Source organism: Carcharhinus amblyrhynchos, chromosome 14 (genome assembly GCF_965287045.1).
Source record: "Carcharhinus amblyrhynchos chromosome 14, sCarAmb.v2.hapA, whole genome shotgun sequence".
Classification (NCBI taxonomy): domain Eukaryota; kingdom Metazoa; phylum Chordata; class Chondrichthyes; order Carcharhiniformes; family Carcharhinidae; genus Carcharhinus; species Carcharhinus amblyrhynchos.
In genome coordinates this window covers 61,510,384-61,531,001 of record NC_137337.1, presented here as the reverse complement: position 1 = coordinate 61,531,001, position 20,618 = coordinate 61,510,384, and the positions used below count along the sequence as shown (strand labels likewise).

Below are 20,618 nucleotides of genomic sequence, written 5' to 3'. Positions count from 1 at the left end.
GAATAACAAGATGAAAAGCAGGATGTAAATATCCTTTGATCATTGAGTGTGCATTGCTCCATCGGTCTGGGAAAGTGGTAAATGATTGTAACTAAACGTAATAAATTAAAATACTATGTGTGGACGCAAGTCGATTATAATGAGCACATTATGAATGACTTATACCGTGTCTGCATCATATATCTGCCTAGTATGTTTTCCGTTGGAAAATATCGTGTGAACGGACATTATGTTGCAAAGTATATGACGGTTTATCCACTTCCTCGTAAACGATCTCCAATGAACTTCTAATATGACAAAGTTAAATACTCCATGCTTCAACCATTTAGATATGAATGCGAAAGTTGCGTGATTGAAACCAACTGTTCCGAAAGTGTTGCAAAATGTCTAATATTCGACCTTAGTTGATGCAATGTTGCTTACAATGTTGTAATTAACTTGGACCTTGTTACGTTGAGCCTAGTTGATACCATAGCATTGTGATTCTGAAACAAAATAAATGGATATAGCAGAATAATCTGAGTCCTGCCATGTAGGTTTTCCCGTTAAGTTTCGCAAATAACTAATAACTGCTGAACGATTTGTTGCAACCCCACGATTTACTCACAGTTACCTGAGTGACATTTGATATTTTGATCCGAGTCGGTTTATATAAGGAACAAATTAAGCTTTTCTGTTGTTTGTTTTAAATCCTGCGTTACGGTTCTCTTATCATGTTTGATTAACTAGAAATCTAATTAGATTAAAAATCTAAACTATTCGCAAACAGTAGGCACCGAACAGATAATGTTTCTGCTATTGATATCAAGTCGATATCACCATGCAAATATTTTAATTTGGCAATTCCTTTACTGGGATAAAGGACATACACAAATTGACAAAATTTCTCCGAAATGAATTTATTTCACATCAGCGTGCAATTTGAATAAACTGCGATCACATTTCCCCATCACTTTGTCCATTGACATTAACAACATCTAAGAAGAGACCAGCATTCCTTTATCCAGCCGTTTGCTTCTCAGGGCTGATGGAGATACTACCAAAATTCCCAGTCAGTTCGAATAGAAAAGCTGCATTTTGACAAAAAGAATCAGGAGAGGTAATATTAACCAACTGCTGTAAACTTAACCGGCTGCAGTAACAGACAAACCCGGGGGTGAACGTAAACAAATCTGTAAATGTAGCAAGACGGAAAAAAACATACCGTATGACTGGTTTAATAAAGAGAGGCAAACAGTGCAAAGCAAAGGGAATTATGCCGCTGGATTGTTGAGCTCAGTTCATACAATGACTAACCACATGAACACGTTCGAAATATAAATTGTTACAGCACAGAAGGGCGCCGTTTTGCCCTTCGTTACCTTGCCGGATTCTCGACAAGAGCACCATTTGAACCAGGAGCAGGAATAGGCCTTTCAGTCCCTCGAGCCTGTTCCATTTACCAAGACCATCACTGATGCGATAGTCACCTCGAATCTGCATCTCTCCTACTCCCATAACACATCACCCTCTTGCTTACTAAAAATAAATCCATCTGTGTCTTAAAATCCTCAAAGACTCTGCTTCCAGAGAGTCCCAAAGATTCAATACACCGCGAGTGAAAAAAAATTCGCCTAATCTCCGTTCTAAATGGGTGACTTCATATTCTTAAACAGTGCCCTCTACTTCGAGGTTTTCCAACCAGAGGAAACGTCCTCTCCACATTCACCCAGTCAATACCCCTCAGCGTCCCATACATTTCACTCAAGTTGCTTCTTGCTCTTCTAAATTCCAGCGGATACAAGCGTAGCCTGCCTGCATTCCTCATGCGAAAACCCTCCCATTTCAAGAATTAGTCTGATAAACCGTCTCTGAACTGCTACCAACGCATTTTCATTTTTCCTTAAATAGATGGCCAATATTGTACACATTGTCCCAAACGTGATCTCACTAGTGCCCTGTACAAGTGAAACATATCCTCCCTATTTTGTATTCAATTGCCCTCACAATAGAGGATAACATTCTATCGGCTTTCTTAATTACTTGTTAGGCCTGCATACTAGTCTTTTGTGATTCATGCACTAAAACAGCCAGATCCCTCTGTGCAGCAGAACTCTGCAATTTCTCACCAATTAGGTCATATGCTTCTTTTTATTCTTCCTGCCAAAATGGACAACTTTCCACATTTTCCAAAACTAAACTCCATTTTCCATATCTTCATCCAGTCACTTAACCTACCTATATATTTTTGTAGCCTTATTATGTCCTCTTCACAACTTACTTTCCTATCCATCTTTATATCATTAGTAAATTTGGCAACCATCCTTCAATCAGGTTATTTACCAGTCTCCAGAACGGATTCTTGTGGCACAATACACATTTTGCAGATCTGAAAAAAATTTATTTATACATATCCTCTGCTTGCTATTACGCTGCCAATCTTCCTTCCATGCAAATATGATATCCCCTATAACGTGAGCCTTGATTTCCCACACCCTCCTTTGATGTGGCACTTTATCAAATGTCCTCTGGAACTCTAAGTACAGTACATCCACTTCTCCACTTTATCCAGGGCATAGGTTAGTTCTTCAAAGTAGTCCAATGAATTGGTTAAACAGGATTTCCCTTGCACAAAACCATGTTGATTTTATCTACTTACTCTGAACTTATCTAAGTGCCCTGCTATAATTTATCTAATAATAGCTTCTAACATTTTTCCCTCAGTTAGCCATATCCCTCAGCCTTTTCTCTGTATCCTTTCACATTTTCTCTTCTCCGATAATTATCTAATTGCTCTTTGAAAGCCACGATTGAGTCTGCCTCAATCAGATTCACCGACAATACATTCCAAATATTAAAGTGTAAAAGATTTCCCCCCCTCATGTTCCCTTTCCCATTCACCTTAAATGGGTGTCCTCTGTTTCAGGTTATGTTCTTTGCTTGCCAATTGCGTGGCGTGACTGTTACGTGACATTGATCATTCCAAACCTGTATGACACCCAAGACTTGTTTCAGTAATACACTGACTGTTTCATTTCTGAGGAGCTGCAAATGACACTGAAACACTGTGCAATCACCAGTGAACATCCCTACCTCTGAAATTATGTTGTACTGTAATCATTGATGAAGTAGCTGAAAGTGGATTGGCCTGAGGAATTTGTGCTGCAGTATTATTTGTTTGAGATGATTGGCGTCCAAACGCCACAACCATCTTTCTGTTTGATTACAACCAGGGGAGACTCTTCCCCTGATGTCCATTGAGTTCAGTTTTGAGCCATAGTACCAGGTCTTCAGTTTAACTATTCTTGTTTTGGCTTTAATTCCCTTGTATTGCATAGTTTCATTGTTTCTGATAGACTAATAAGAGAGTGGTACAAGTTAAGGAGATTGCATGTAAGATTGGACAACAGCATTAGGGCGAATCCAGCCTTAACTGGACGTGAAGAGCTCACATCAGGAATTACTTATCTACCTAATGTTATTCCAAAGGAGCAGTTCACAATATTTAACCAGGGTGTCATGATATTCCAGTGCCCATACACCATTATCCACACGCCATTGTCCAGTACCAATGACTACATTCCATTAACCTTACATTTTGTGCATATTCCACTTTCCTTGCCCATGCATTCACAACCCAGTCCACACCGCACCAACCAACCCAACTGTCCATGTGTCAATGCCCACTTCCAGTATCCACACTCGACTCTCCACATGCATCCCTGCATGCAGCAGGGTCCACAATTTCACTATACGCTCTTCCTGTCCACACCCAAATATCCATTCACTACTGTTCACACCTACTGCCCGCTTTTCAAAGTCTATGCATCTTTCCGTACATTGATGTACAGTCCCTTCTGTGCAACACGTTGCTCCATGAACCAACTGCCCAACCGCCATTGATGTTACCACACTGTCCAAACCCACTAACCATAGTGCATGACCACACCTATCGTGCACACAGCACTGGTTGCACCTCTCTGTTCACAAATCACTGCCATATTGTTCAGGTCACACAGTTCACACCAAACTGTCTACAATGTTCACAACCCACTGATAGCACCTCCATGTCAGCATTCTGTTGTCCATACCTCTCTCCACCCTAGCATCTCTAAACCACGCTGTCCATAACTATGTCCACACCTAACAGGCTCCACGCACATTGCACACCTGACAGTCTACACCCGAGGACCACAGCCTGCGAGGCCCACGAGCCGCTTTGAGAGACAATGCACTCCAACTAACCACTGCAGCGTGGCTGCCGATCCTGTCGTTTAAAAAATAGCCTGCAAGTCACGGAGAGACTGAAACACTTCTCCGCCTTCTCTTGTTTGTTGTTGGAGACTGTCAGACACCGTCCAGTCCACCCCCTGGCTGATGCCCTGAATTCTTTCATGGGCTTCTTCTGCCCAACTGTCATCTAGCAGGATCAGTAACTGAGTGGTGCATCCCACACCCACTTGAATGCGATACTACATGCGAACTTTTATTAAAGAGCCATCGAGGCGATAAAGCCTCGCCTTCAACGAATCTGGTTCATTCAGTTATGTCGCTATTAAGTATGCTTGGGCTTCAGTATGTGGGCGTCATGGTTCCCGCCCACGAGAAAGCTGGGAGGACTCCGCTGGGGAAACACCGGCAGCCCTCATCTAGTTAATAGGCGCTGACAGCTGCCGGACCAGTCACATTCAGGGACTTTAGAACGGGAAAGAGTTGGAGACAAGGTGGGATGCACAAAGGAGAGGGCGAAATAAATACGAGCTGAATGACCCACTGCATCCGAAACAGTATTTCTTTCTCGCCATAGTTTTGATTATTAACATCCCTGTAGGAGGTTGCTAGTAAACTGTATCCAGGAAGAACTAGCGGAAGGATAGGCATTTAAACGTTACAAAATATATCGGCTGAATGGAATATTATAGAATTATATAATGTCCAGCTGAAATTCTTAGGTTAAAGCACATTTGGAAGTCCGGCAGTTTTAAATGAAAATCATTTAATACAGCAATATGAAGAATTAATTTTGACCATCAATGTAGATAAAAGATAACATAAAATTCCTTTGCAATAAAAGCGGGAGAAATCTGACAATAAAGACATACACAGCAAATTATAGTAACCAATAAACCAGTAAATACTAGTTATATCCGCAGGATACATAGAGGGGGCTAATAATTATACATAAGGAATGTCATAGGTTCAAGAACATACATACTTATCAACTTAATGTTACTGTGCACACAATTTAGTGAAACATCATTGCAGATTAATATGGGGGTCTGGCCGAATGCAGCAAAACGTCGTCATAACTTATTTACCGATGGCATTTTCTGAATAGATGGATACAATTTTGCTCGCTTTATTGTCAGCAGCAAATTCTCAACATCCTACAATAGGGGTCCATTATGCACGTGGCAACATATAAACACGTCTGATTTACAGATAACCAATGAATTAACTTGGTATATAATAGACTGCCCAGTGATGTTAAAGAGATAGATTTCCAGAAGCATTTGAACGGGTCCAAATAAAAGACCATTCAGAGAAATGAAAAACAATGGAGTTGAAGGCATTTTTTTCCCCACATACGTAGGGAATAGGCTCTGAGGTAGAGGGTAGAGAGTGGGACTAATGGTGACGAACTGCAACTCTCTAGAGGTGGTTAGAGGTGTCTTACTTAGACCATAGTTTTCAATTATCGATTACTTCGAAGAAGGAATGGAGACGCATTTTCTCAGGGCACTAAGTTAATTGATACAGTAATTAGTACGAATGGAATCAGGAAATAACAAAGAGACAATAGTAGATTCTGAGTGTGTAAAACTGGCAGATGGAGTCAAACTTTGAGGAAAGGTGACACCATTGACTTTGGACAAAGGAAAACGGATCATTACATTTTCTACATGGTGAGAAGCGGTCCATGGACAAAGACGGATCCTGTACGTTAAAAACTAAAAAAAACTAGTAGGCAGATTACAAAAAAAAGTTAAAAACCTGTGTGAGTTGAGACCACAAATAAGGTAGTGCAATGCATTGTTTAAAAGTAACAATGTTTAACAATAACAGTAATTCAGCAGAACATAATAACAGTAATAACTAAGAAAACAGGAGGACTGGTAAAACAGATCTTGCTTACAGGCCACCCTTTGTCTACTGAAAATTCCCCAAATCCTGCACTTGTTCAGAAACTTCAACAAATATTTTGTCGGAACACCCTGTACTTGAAATAACACGCTGTAACAAAGCTTAATGGAACATTAACCTTCATCGGGCTGGAATAGGAGTGCAGGTTAAATTGCAGTTGCAGGTACGGCTTGCTTAGATTGCTTCTCCTGGTACTGCATTCAGCTCTGGACAAGAAAATGCATTGAAATTCGAGTGGGTGTAGAGCCAATTAACCAGAATTATTCTGAGGCTAAAAGGTTTAAATTATAAAGGCGGGTTTCAAAGGTTAGGCTTGTGTTCTTGAGAGTATAGAAGTTAATATGCGAGAAACACAGTTTCCAACATAGCGAAAAGATTAGTTAAGGAAGATATAGAAAAATAGCAATGTAATAAACCCATTCATATTATAATGCTGCAATTTTCTAATGGTTTACTCCAGTACAGCACCTTTGAAAGCAGCGTCTTTTAGTAGAATCTTAGTTTCGTGGGCGCACTAATCAGAAAATGAGCTTTTCTTGAACGTATATATATAGCCACGCACATTGCGTTGGACACCAAATAGTTATAAGAATTGTTTCCTTGCCAGGGTCTGCACAGCCAGAAATCATAACTGCACAGCCTCAGCTATATAGAAAAACAAGCGGAACTAACCCAATGTCACCGAAATCTACCGATGACACTAATTTCGGTGTTAATGCGAGACATTTTTGGCTGAAAATGGTTGCGAAAGCTTCAGATTTGCCCTTTGCACTCGATGCCGGGTGCAATTAGGGTTGAGAACGGAGATAGTCATGGAGCCTACTCGTTAGTGCTAAACGGTTTCTTTTATCACTGGAGGGGAGTAGGGCATTATATCCCATGTCTCTGTTCTGCCACTGAATTCAGATTTTAGCTAATCTGTACATCAACTCCATTTACCTGCCTTAGTCCCATATATTGTTGCCTAACAAAAACATGTCAATCTCAGTTTTAGATGTTTCGATTGAACAAGTCTCCGCAGCTTTTAGGATAAGATCATTTCATACTCCCACTAGCATGTGTGACCAAGCGCTTCCTGACTGCAAAACAGACCAGCATTATTATATTGTAAGGTTGTATCCTCATTGTTTGGACACTTTCATCAGAAGAAATAATTTCTCAATCTACATTATCACATCCTTGAATCGTCTTAAAGAGCATTATCACCTGCTAATAATTCCAGAAATCTAGACTGTGAGCCAGCAGGATTGTGATTCTGGACTCGGGACTTGAGAATATAATTCAGTCAACACATTCAATACTAGTAGAAATACAACCTTTCTTAATCCGATATAATTTTAGCGAAATTACTCTTCACCGACTCCAAGGCCCACATATCCTTTTAGCATGCAAGGCCTAGTGTTGAATGCAGTGGTCCAGATGTGATCCAATCGGAATTTTGTAACTTCTATCTATTTGTACTTCCGACCTACTGAGATGAAGACTAACGTCGTATCAGCCTTTTTAAGCATTTTAGTACTTATCCACTAGGTTTAAGTGATTTTTGGAGCTGGAGACTCTACGGCTCTCTATTCCGCTCTAAGCATTTAAAAAAGGGATCTGGTCTATCTTTCTTAACTCCAAAGTGGATGAGCCTTCTCTACATGGAACTCCATCTGCCACCGGTTTGCCCACTAGTCCTTCATGGTGATACACAGTTTCATATTTCAAATGGGATTGTGTGTAAGAATTATCTTGATATAAGAACTATGTAATGTCAAGCTGTAAGCAGATGAATTTCGTTTAGTATTTTGATTATTGTTATTCATTATTTTACACAGTGATACTATATAAAACCACATGGTTTTGGGGAGGAAACAAATAAAGCAAATGAGCCATTGTTTATTCTACAAGGTATGTTCTATTCAGATACTGGAACAAAGTCAAGCTGTATCAGTGTTTTACTGTGTCCAGCACGAAATAATCAACATTTACAAATGACATTGATATACACCAGACCAAAGACATTCAGGTATTCCCGACATTTGATGAATGATAGCGTTCAATCGTGTTACATTCCAAGTGTTTGCACGATTCACACATGATCCATATTTGTCTTATTTTCGCAACGCAAAATAATGCTCCAGTAGTCAGAAAACGTGTACACTGGAGCTTGTAGTAGCGAATGAAAAAAGAGAATACCGCAAAACTACAATTTTAACACTGGGTCCAATTGCCACTTCACAATACAACAAAGGGTTCACCTTTACCGATTTAAGCCGGTTAGTTCGGTCGAGTTCAGCTAAGGCAGTGGGAAGAAAAGTCATCAGGCGCATGCTCACTAAGGTCATGCGGGTTTCAGTTCGTCTGATGCACCGTTTAAGTTGGGAAGCTTTATTTCAGGCGACGGATTGTCTTTTTGGTCATACATTCAATCGTGACATTCAAAGTCCAATAAATGCAGGCGGGCAAAGCAGCAGGTTTTAACTTGTAGGTTATAATTGGGGGTACTCATCTTTATTCCATAGATCAGCCTGCAGAGTTGGAATTCCAACCAAAGGGGCTGCCTGGGGTAAATGCAGCATCTTGCGATCAGATTTTGTGATAGAGAATTGCATTTAAGGTCACAGGGAAGAATGAAGTTGGAGGACGGTGGAGCCATCGACGATTAGGAGCGGTAACTGTTAATTATATTCCCAGAGTATGAATGAAATTGAAATAAAGTCATTGGAAGTTTTGAAACAAACTTGTTCAGTGAATTACCCAGCACTGAATAAACATAAGAGTAATATGCCCTTCAAAATATTGCTACCAATTAAGTTGCTTATATGTCTTCTCGTATTTAACGAGGAGCTTAACTACTTTACTTTGAACAGTTGCGTCTTTGTTTAATAAGGGACAGATTTTTTCATATCAGTACCACCGCATGTTCATCGCTGATACCGAATCGAACTGTAACTCAATAACAATAACATTTTAACTGTGAACCTGTTCGGGGATGATGTATTCCATTGCCGGGAACAGTAACCCTTCAGATTCAATCCCTTTATAAGCTGTCGCGTCTATCTAGCCGCTCACTTCGTTTCTGGGTGCCTTGAAGGAGATGGGTGGTGCTGAACTACGGGCTGATGGGGAGGCGGTGGAACCTTATGGATCAATGAAATCCTTTAACCACAGTATTGTTAAAAGGAAGGAGGTTTCTAGTTTAGCATTTCAGAGACTCCTGTTTCAACGTAAACTTTCCTGATTGTTGAATCTGGACGGAAACTTTTATTTTCCCTTTTTTGTGAGCCGTAATCTTGTCTGGTTTCAAGGATAAATTACATATAGCTAAAGGGATCAAAGGATATGGAGGAAATGGGGGACCATTTTGAATTCGATGAAAAGCCACGATCAAAATGAATGGCGGAACAGGCTCGACGGGCCGAATAGCCTATGCCTGCGTCTAATTTCTAAGTTTCTAAAACGCATTGTGTCGTATATATCACTAATGTTTGGGAGAAACAGGAAGGAACTTGAAAAGGGAAGAAAAGAAAGGAAAGGCACGATTTTTATTCAAACTGACTGTCGAATAGTTAGCAAACCTCGTCTATTCCCCTGAAGGGCGATAAGCGGAAAATAGATCGTTGTCTTCACCCATCCCTGCATCAGAAACTAGTTGAATTGCCTGGAATCTTTCTGGTCAGTTTGAAAACACAGCTGCTCCCGCTGGTGTGGATGACCTCGCTATTAAACTGCTCTGGCACCATCTCATTGTGGAACTTGGCGGAGCCCTCTCTGTATTTCACATCAGAGCACAGGTAAATTATCGTCTTGTCCTGGCAGAAATACCGCAGTGTCTGTAAAAGGCCCGGAAATTGCGTTGGGCTGTAAACAAGGTCCGACCCTAGGATTACATCAAAGTCGGGTTGAAATTTATCCTGATCGCTCCCCCAAGCAAGGGCACTGATTTTCGTATGGTGTCTGTGGCTGGGTGGGACGTTAGCAACGATGTTATATTCAATCTGCTTCAAAACGTACGGCCTGTCCGTCATGGTGACATCTCCACCTGGCAAATACAATGAAAGAAGAGCATAATTATCCTACTGTTTCCCCGCAGCGGCGGTTGCAACATCCACTCTGGTCACAGGAGAGAGAGGGAGAGCAATAGAATTCTCTAAAATAAGGATTGCCTGAGCTACCCCCGTGTATGAGTCAGCCGGGCAATAGTAGAATTACACATGATTAGGAAGCACATGTCCTTTGCAGGAATATGTGAATTGAAATCAGCCAACACACGCCTGCTCTGCATGCGTTGACTGTAATGCAGATTTCGCCGGAAGATTAATTAAGAAGAAGGTCGTCCCAAATTCATCTGCAAATGAGACGGAGTAACAATATTCTGCAATTGCTGTCCGTGTCCTTTTAATGCGGGGAGTATTGGACAAGAACACGACAGCAATGCTCTAGCACTTTTCCAACGCCTGACCATGCGGAAAGATTCATGTCTGTGGACAGTTTAGAAAGTGTTATAATATTCGAGATCTAATAGACTGTCATTGCAGAGAGATTCAAATCGAAATACTCCAAGGGGCACATCATGTTGCAGCTTTATAGAACCTCAGTTAGGCCGCACTTGGAATATAATGTTCAATTCCGGTCGCCCACACTACCAGAAGGATTTGGAGGCTTTGGAGAGGGCACAGAATAGATTTACTAGGGTGTTGCCTGGTATAGAGGACATTAGTTTTCAGGAGAGGTTGGAGAAATTTGGTTTGTTCTCACTGGAGCTACAGAGGTTGAGGGGCGACCTGCTAGAATTCTATAAGATTGTGACGGCCATGGACAAGGTGAAGAGGAGTTTTTTCCCAGAATGGTTAAGTCACTTATTAGGGGGCATAAGTTTAAGGTGCGAGGGGCAAGGTTTAAAGGAGATGTACAAGACATGTTTTTTTACACAGAGGATGGTGAGTGCCTGGAACTCGCTGCCCTGGAGATAATGGAAGCAGGTACAATACTGCCTTTTAAGGGGTGTTTGGACAAATACATGAATAGGATGGGAATGGAGGGGTATGGTCTTTGAAATAGCAGGGGATTTTATTTCAGTTGAGCAGCATGGTTGGTGCAGGCTTGGAGGGCCATAGGGCCTATTCCTGTGCTGTAATTTTTGTGTTCTTTGCTCTTATTCGAAGACAGTGAGTATGGTTGTATTTAACTTTGTTTCACAGATTCGCAGGAGATTTATGGAAAAAAAGTTTGTTCAGTGCTTTTTAAAAAGAAAGTGTCCTTTTTTTAAAAAAAATGTATTATATCCGAGGCTTGCCCAATCCAACCCCTGTCAAGGGAAAGGAATATAATGGACAGCAAGAGATTCTGAACCTTCGCTTGCATTCAAAGAACAAAGAACAAAGAAAATTACAGCAGAGAACAGGCCCTTCAGCCCTCCAAGCCTGCACTGACCATGCTGCCTGAATTAACTAAAATCCCTACCCTTTCGGGGTCTATATCCCTCTATTCCCATCTTATTCATATACTTGTCAAGACGCCCCTTAAACCATAGCTGCTTCCACTACCTCCCCTAGCAACAAGTTCCAGGCACCCACCGCTTTCTGTGTAAAAAAATCTGCCTCATAAATCTTTTTTAAATCTTGCCCCTTGCACCTTAAACCTATGCCCCCACGTAATTGACCCTTCCACCCTGGGAAAAAACTTCTGACTATCCACTCTGTCCATTCCTCTCATAATCTTGTAGACTTCTATCAGGTCTCCCCTCAACCTCCATCACTCTAGTGACAACAAACCAACTTTCTCCAACCTCTTCTCATAGCTAATGCCCTCCACAGCAGGCAACATCCTGGTAAATCTTTTTTATACCCTCTCCAAAGCCTCCACATCCTTCTGGTAGTGTGGCGACCAGAACTGAACACTATATTCCAAGTGTGGCCTAACTAAGGTTCTGTAAAGCTGCAACATGACTTAGAGCCATAGAGTCATAGAGGTTTCCAGCATGGAAACAGGTCCTTCAGCCCAATTTGTCCATGCCGCCCTTTATTTTAATCCTTAAGCTAAACCCAATTGCCCACATTTGGCCCATATCCCTCTATACCCATCTTACCCATGTAGCTGTCTAAATGCTTTTTAAAAGACAAAATTGTACCTGCCTCTACTACTACCTCTGGCAGCTTGTTCCAGACACTCACCACCCTTTGTGTGAAAAAATTGTCCCTCTGGACACTTTTGTATCTCTCCTCTCTTACCTTAAACCTAAGCCTTCTAGTTTTAGATGCCCCTATCTTTGGGAAAAGATACTGACTATCTAGCTGATCTGTGCCTCTCATTATTTTATAGACCTCTAAGATCAGCCCTCAGCCTCCTATGCTCCAGAGAAAAAAGGTCCAGTCTATCTAGCCTCTTCTTAAAACTCAATCCATCAAGTCCTGGTAGCATCCAAGTAAATCTTTTCTGCACTCTTTCTAGTTTAATAATATCCTTTCTATAATAGGGTGACCAGAATTGCACACAGTATTCCAAGTGTGGCCTTACCAATGTCTTGTACAAGTTCAACAAGACATTCCAACTCCTGTATTCAATGTTCTGACCGATGAAACCAAGCATGCTGAATGCTTTCTTCACTGCTCTGTCCACCTGTGACTCCACTTTCAAGGAGCTATGAACATGTACCCCTAGATCTCTTTGTTCCGTAATCCTCCCCAACACCCTACCATTAGCGGAGTAAGTCTTGCCCTGTTTCAATGTACCAAAATGCATCACCTCGCATTTGTCTAAATTAAACTTCATCTGCCATTCATCAGCCCACTAGCCCAATTGATCAAGATCCTGTGGCAATTGGAGATAACTTTCTTCACTGTCCACATTGCCATCAATCTTAGTGTCATCTGCAAACTTACTAACCATGCATCCTATATTCTCATCCAAATCATTAATATAAATGATAAATAACAGTGGACACTAGCACTGATCCCTGAGGCACACCGCTGGTCATAGGCCTCCAGTTTGAAAAACAACTCTCTTCAAACACCCTCTGGCTTCAGTCAAGAAGTCAATTTTGTATCCATTGTAGCCAAACGGGCCATCTAAAATGGAGTTTTGTAAAGCACTCTGGGACAACTGGCAAGAAACTAAACCAACAGGCTGCAGTTTAAAGACAGACAAACAGGCTGCAACCCTGATGAGTGAATAAATAGGATATGGGCCATCTCCAGGATGAAAGAGACTTTCTGATCACACTGGGTTGTGTGCCAGATGTAAAGGCACCGTGAATCCTTATTTAGGAGGAAGGTATGTGACCTATGTGCCTACAACACCTACAGACGTGGCCGCTGGGGACATACCCAGAGATCGGTGTGGTAGCACCTGATTGGACTCTTATCGATCAGGGTGATCAAGTCCTGATCAATTGATTGGCAATGGCCAAAAAGGGGCGCGAAACCAAATGGAGTATAAAGGGTGCTGCACAGCCAGGAATCTCTCTCTCTGACCCCACAAGCTACAACAATGGTGAACATTGCCAGCAAGAGGAGAGCCACCACACCCGAGAAGGAAGGAAGAAAGACTATAGCCAGAATGCCAGACCAGACCAAAGGACCAAGCTACATCGACAACTACGAAGCACACAGATAAAGGCCAATATCTGTTTGGGTACTTGTCAGTCACACAAAGTTAAGTCAAGGTCTTGGATTGTACTTGAATTCTAGTATTTTCTGTAAGATAACTTATTGTTGGGTCGGGTGGGTGATTATTGATTGTGTGGGTTTAAATAAATTGTACTAATAAGACGTCTACTTGTAGTTATTTGTCCACCGTATAAGGGTTAAAACAGACTGATTTTACAACACCATTCAGATACCTCACCCTTAATCCTGTGAAATTTAACTTTATGCAACAACCTATCATGCGGTACCTTGTCAAAGGTCTTGCTAAAGTCCAACTGCACAGCCATCATCTACCTTTTTGGTTACCCCTTCAAAAAACTCAATCAAATTTGTGAGACATGATTTTCCACTCACAAAGCCACGCTGGCTGTCCCTAACCAGTCCTTGCATCTCTAAATGCCTGCCGATCCTGTCTCTCAAAATACCTTGCCAATTTTTAAACTCAGTACCCCGGCTGATGAAGGCAAGCATGCCATATGCCCTCTTGACTACCTTCTCCATCTGCATTGCCGATTTCAGTGACCTGTGTACCTGTACACCCAGATCCCTTTGCCTATCAATACTCCTAAGGGTTCTGTCATTTACTGTATATTTCCTATCTATATTAGATCTGCCAAAATGCATTACCTCGCCTTTGTCCGGATTATACTCCATCTGCCATCTCTCCGCCTAAGTCTCCAACTGATCTACATCATGTTGTATCCTCTGAATGTCCTCATTGCTGTCTGCAAATTCACCAAACTTTGCGTCATCGCAAACTTACTAATCAATCAAGTTATATTTTCCTCCAAATCATTTATATATATTACAAACAGCAAAGGCTAAAACACACTTATTGAGCTTGCACTTGCTCTTAATGTGATGTATTTCTTTAAAAAAAAGTTAAGTAATATTGAGTGGTGAGGGGAGATTCTTAAGATCATTGAAAAGTTGCAGAATATGAGGCGAGTGGGTTAGGTCATTTGGTACAGAAATATTGAACTTAGTTGATGCCCAGTGGGTTAGGAGATAACGTAGCTATTAGTGAAGATGCTATTACAACTTAGCAGTGGAATATCAACTTCTAATTGCATCTTATTGGCAGAAGGCTGTATCGTTTACCGCCTGGATCTAATATGCATGTAGATTTAATAATTTGATCTTATTCATTCGTAGAAAGCTTCCCCATCACTCAATAAGTGTGTTTTAGCATTGTTTCTCTTTTCGGTTTGTTTTTATCCAACTAATTGCAGTGCCCATCCATTTCATTCCTAAGGCTGGATGTGGAGATCCACTCAGTTGTACAAAATGAGAAATTTTTATTTCAATAAACATTTCCTGCCCTGAAAACAGTGCCTCTCGCACCACTTGAAATGTGGGTCGCAGCAGGTTTTATCATCTGACCCAGCAACCATTATTCACCTGGATATTTGTGATCTCCCAGAGGACATCGGATAATATCAATGTGGATGTCTGTGTCAAATTTCTCCTTTAAGACTATTCAGAACGGTGGAACCGATGTGGATAAATAGAGTTATAATATGAATCAGCCATTGTCTAATTGAACAGAGGAGCTGATTCAAATAGTTGAATGGCCCACTCATGTTCTTAGATTCCATTTATGCCTGTAAGGGTAAACATTTGAAGCAGAAGTAGTACAAACAAGTATTAGGAGCAGGAGAGGGCCATTTGCCTTTGAACGTGCTCCTCCATTCAATAAGGGGGTGACTGACAGGATTGTGGCCTCAACTCCACCTAACTGCCTATTCCGCCCCAGCCCACAATTCTCCTGTCAATCAAAAAGCTATCTAACTTAGCCCTCTCCAAAGCCTTCACACCGTTTCTGTAGCCAGAATTGAACAGAATACTCTTAAGTGTGGCCTAACTGAAGTTTTATAAAGCTGCAACTTGACATCTTGGTTCTTGTACTCAATGCCCCGACCCATAAAGGAAAGCATGCTGTCAGCCTTCATTACCACCCTATCTGTGGTAGCCCAGTGGTTAGCACTGCTGCCTCACAGCACCAGGGACCCCCGTTTGGTTCCTGCCTTGGTTCACTATTGGTTCACAGTCTGCACATTCTCCTTGTGTCTGTGTGGGATTCCTCCCAGTGCTCCCATTTCCCCCCACAGTCAAAAGATATGCGGGTTAGGTGGATTGGTAATGCTAAATTGTCTCTTAATGTCAGGGGACTGGCTAGGGTAAATGCATGGGGTTATTGGGATTGGGCTTGGATGGGATTGTCGTTGGCGCATCTCAATGGGTTGAATGGCCTTCTTCTTCATATAATTATGGGATTATATGATTCTACTTCTGTGGCCACTTTCAGGGAATTATGGACTTGAACCCCAAGATCCCTTTTGTACATCATTGCTGTTTACAGTCCTGCCATTAACTGTATGCTTACTCTTAACATTTGTTCTCCCCCAAGGGCAGCACCTCACACTTGCTCGGATTAAACTCCATCCACCATTTCTCCACCCATATCTGCAACTGACCTGTATACCTCTGTATCTTTTGACAACCTTCTACACTATCCACAACTCCACTTATCTTTGTGTCATCTGAAAACTTACTAACCCACCCACCTACATTTTCATCCAAGTGATTTCAATGTATTGCACAAAGCAGAGGTCCCAGTGCGATCCCTGCAGAACACCAGTAATCATGAACCTCCAGCCAGAAAAACATCTTTCCACCATTACTCTCTGATTTCTATGGGGAAAATTAACTCTGAATCCAAGTGGCTAAGTCACCGTGGATCCCATTCAGCTTAACCTTCTGAATGAGCCGAACACAAAGGGCCTTGTCCGAAGCCTTACTAAAGCCAATGTGGACAACATCCACTGCTTTACCCTCATTGATCATCTTGGGAAAAAAAATCAATCAAGTTAGTAAGACATTACCTGCCCCGCACAAAGCCTACTTTTCGCTTCATGTTAGCTAACCAATCCTCTATCCATGCTGATATGTTATCCCTGACAGGATGAACACATTTGACATCGCACATTGTGGATTGCACAACGGAATTGGAAAGGCAAAAAGGCTGACAACAACAACTAAAAATAATAATTTTTGCGCATCGCATATATATATAGCTTATATATAGATTAGTATAGCAATTTGAAGGATAAGCACGAAAAATAATAGTTGGAATATTAAGCACCACAAATAGTAAATAAATGGTATACATTGTGAATAGTAGCTTTTGTCATAAAACTCATAATACATGTAACATATAACGGACAAGTGGCAGGTGAAATTTAATGCAGAAACGTGTGAAGTAGTATGTGTTAATTGGAAGATTGAGCAATATTATATAAAGGATCAAATTACAAAAAGCGTGACGGAACAGAGAGCCCAAGGCTACTGGTTCAAAATCATTAAAGGTGGCAGGGCAGGTTGAGAAAGTGGTTTATTAGACTTACAGAACCCTGAATTTTACAAGTAGGGGCACACAGTACAAAGGCAAGGATGTTGTGGCGATTTGTTTTAAATATAAAGCTGGTTCCACCTCAGTTGGATTATTGTGCCCAATGTTGGGCTTTCAGGAGAACATGAAAATATTGGAGGCAGTGCAGAACAGATTTCTGAGAATGCTTTCAGAGTTGAGGGATTTCAGTTACCTGGATAGATAAGAGAAACTAGGGCTATTCTCCTTAATAGGAGAGTTGATAGGAGATTTAATAGAGGTATTCAAGATCATGGAGAGTCAAAACAAAGGATCTAGAGAGAAATAGTTCCCATCTGCAGATGAGTCCAGAATTAAAGGACACCAATTTAAATGCTTGGGGAAGAACCGATGGCACGATAAGAAAACAAAACAAAACCTTTTGGCTCAGTGAGAATTTAACTCCACTATTCACTGCCTGAAAGTCTGGCAGAGGCCAGAAAGTTGGTAATTACCTGAAAGGGGAAATAAAATGCAGGGATATAGGGACCCAAGGGCCATGCTGTAATCATTTGGTGATTCCACGATTTCAACTATATGGATAGCATTTTAGTCAGCAACTAGATGGTTAGAACTCCAAATGGCAATCGGAGAATTAACCTACCCAGCAGCACCGCTAAAATCCCCACAATTCCTGTGCCAGAGCCCAGTTCAAGCACTTTCTTCCCAGTAAAATCAATCTTCATAGCCTCAAAATATCGACAGAGGATCACCCCCTGAAAAACAACACACTCATATCAAGGATGATTATTCGCAAGGTGCACAAATCTTGAGAGCAGTCTTGGGAAACGGATAGAAGGTGGGAAGTTGTTAAAAGGTCACCCAGGCACATTGGTGCAGAAAGGTTTAGAATCTTCTCAGACTCTTGGCTGTGGGAGCAGAGAGGATGAAGGAGAATCACCATCTCCCAAATGAAAATAGAAGCTATATTGTGGTCATGCATATCTTAAGAATGCTGAACTTCTCCCTACTGCATCATAATGACAGCATTTATAATGTGTAGGTTTTTAACTGGACCTCGTGTATTTTTGTTTTTTTATATGATGTTGCAACAAATAAAAAGGAGAAAAATGGAAAGCATACTGTTCAAATACCAAAACAGTGTGGGAGCCAAGGATGAAAATCAAAATTTAAAAGGATTTAGATTGTTGGATTATTTATGCCACTGGACAGAGTAAGGCTACTTCCCAGAGAGAGAAGTGGTAACTGCAGAATGCCCCTCACATAGGCCTTATATGCACTGTTGCAAAGGTAGCTCAACTGGTGGCAACTTTAGCGTAATAGGCAACTCATCTGGACTGTGAATCCACAGGATTGTGATGCATGCCTAGACAGGGGGGCTTGAAAATCTAATTCAATCAACACCTCCAATACTTGGCATTGTGCCGAATCAATGGATGGCACAGTGGTTCCCACTGTGTAAGATGCTGTTTCGGAGAGTTAGGACAGATTTGATGGGCCAAATGGCCTCGTGCTGCACTGCAAGGATTCTATGGAGCTTGTAAGCATCTGATCTCTTACAATGATAGAGACGAATGCATGGTACGATTTAAAGTTGTTTACTCCTTGGCCATCACAACTAATGTTTTTCTGGTCTTTCAGTCATTGTTGTATGTGGTACCTGCCGTGCTTCTGCCATAGGTGGCATGGTAGCACAGTGGTTAGCACTGCTGCTTCATAGCGCCAGGGGCCTGGGTTCGATTCCCAGCTCAGGTCACTGTCTATGTAGAGTTTGCACATCTTCCTCGTGTCTGTGTGGGTTTCCTCTGGGTTCTCCGGTTTCCTCCCACAGTCCAAAGGTGTGCGGATTAGGTTGATTGGCCATCCTAAAAAAAAGCCCCTTAGTGTCCTGAGATGCGCAGGTTAGAGGGATTAGTGGATAAAATATGTGGGGGTAAGGCCTGGCTGGGATTGTGTTCGGTGCAGACTCGATAGGCCGAAGGGCCTCTTTCTGCACTGTATGATTCTATGAGAGCTAGCATGTCAACCAAATAAATGTTGGTCAGAACAATGCATTCGTCTCCATCGTTCGAAGAAGTCAGATACTTACAAGCTCCATAGAATCCTTACAGTACAGAAAGAGGCCATTAACCACAGGAATTTTAACTATTGCATTTAATGTTTAACTCTTGTCTTCAGAACGTGCAAGACACCGAAGATATATTCCAATAATGTATTGTTTTGCGTCCCCTGAATTGTATCGCTATGTTTCTTTTGCACGTAAACAGTAAGTGTGCCCCAAAAAACAACTGTCTGCCTTAGTGCTGGTTAGAGATATGGAAATCCTTCAGACTTTTCCTGAACAGAAAGACTCCAATTATAAACGAAGCTTTGCATTTTGAAACGTGTACATGCAGATCAAAGGTACTAAGTTTGAATCGGGGGGTAGAACTTTGCTACATTGAGTCAAAATGCTGGGGCTTCAAGTTTCAAGCAAGGGATGTGAGAATAAGCCGACATTTCCATCAAGCAATGTAAGCAAGCAAGTAATGTCTTCTCTACATTACTGCAGTGACTATGATTCGAAACAGTATTCTTTGGTCTCATTTCTTAGTTGCAATGAGTTTCTGTAACAATTGAAAAGGGACTCAGTATAGAACACTCCCATTATGTTATGCAGTGTCCAGGAGATCCACGTTGTCAATCCAAATGGCCGAACATCGCACTCCATGAAGGAACTGGTACTATTCTGCCTCGGAATGATACCGGGAGCTGACCTTTGAGGTGCACCGGCCTAAATTAGCTTTTAAACCAAGCGAGCACAGCCCAATTTTCTAAAGTGTTTCAATAGGCTGAGAATTCACTTTCAAACCCAAACAAAACATTTGTAGCAGGCTTCTGGACTTACGGGTCCCCAGACATATGAAGAGACGCCCAGAGAAGCTCCTTTAAACATTGTGATCCTTAACGGGTGTCCACAGAATTCATAGTCCTTTTCCTCCAGCTCCATGGAAAGGGTGCCACTCATCCCCTTTGATTTCAGAAACACTCGCACCGATCTCCAAACAGATTCCTTTCAGTCCTAGATGCAGCTTTCGATCAGATTCACCTCCGCAAGGCAACTCCTAACTTGGTGTCTAGGAATAAGGACGGATTTAAATAAATGTCTGATGTAGAAGTCAGTTTACCATTGATGGAACGTTAAATTCTAGAATATCACTGGAAGGCCTACGCCAGAGCGCAGGAGAACTCGCTTCACGTCAAGATGAATACACAGATAAATAACAGTATTTACCAAATTCAACACGACCACAACTCACTGGGGAAGTTACATATAAATATTCAAAGAGATCGTGATAGATGACAGCCGACCTTATTGAAATATATAGAATTCTCGGGATTTGGCAGGGTAGATGCTGAGCGATTGTTTCTCCTTGTGGGAGAGTCTAATACAAGATGGCGTAATCTCAGAATAAGGGGTCACCCATTTAAAC

The 20,618-nt window shown here is 41.5% G+C and overlaps 1 protein-coding gene across 1 annotated transcript; it reads right to left on the bottom strand.

Moving 5' to 3' along the window:
• Window positions 1-9,749: 9,749 nt before the first annotated feature.
• Window positions 9,750-20,152, bottom strand: LOC145352179 (EEF1A lysine methyltransferase 3-like). The gene is made up of 3 exons (XM_080201910.1): window positions 20,033-20,152; window positions 17,789-17,900; window positions 9,750-10,150 (listed from the first exon to the last, which is right to left on the bottom strand). The coding sequence occupies exons 1-3, from the start codon at window positions 20,150-20,152 to the stop codon at window positions 9,750-9,752; spliced, it is 633 nt and encodes a 210-aa protein (XP_080058036.1).
• Between the last annotated feature and the right edge of the window lie 466 nt (window positions 20,153-20,618).

Coding starts and splice junctions, on each gene's coding strand:
- LOC145352179 (XM_080201910.1), bottom strand. CDS start 20,152: ATGAGTGGCACCCTTTCCATGGAGCTGGAGGAAAAGGACTATGAATTC. Junction 17,901..20,032: donor CTTCATATGTCTGGGGACCC/GTAAGTCCAGAA, acceptor GTTGTTTTTCAG/GGGGTGATCCTCTGTCGATA. Junction 10,151..17,788: donor GATTTTAGCGGTGCTGCTGG/GTAGGTTAATTC, acceptor TGTATTTGCCAG/GTGGAGATGTCACCATGACG.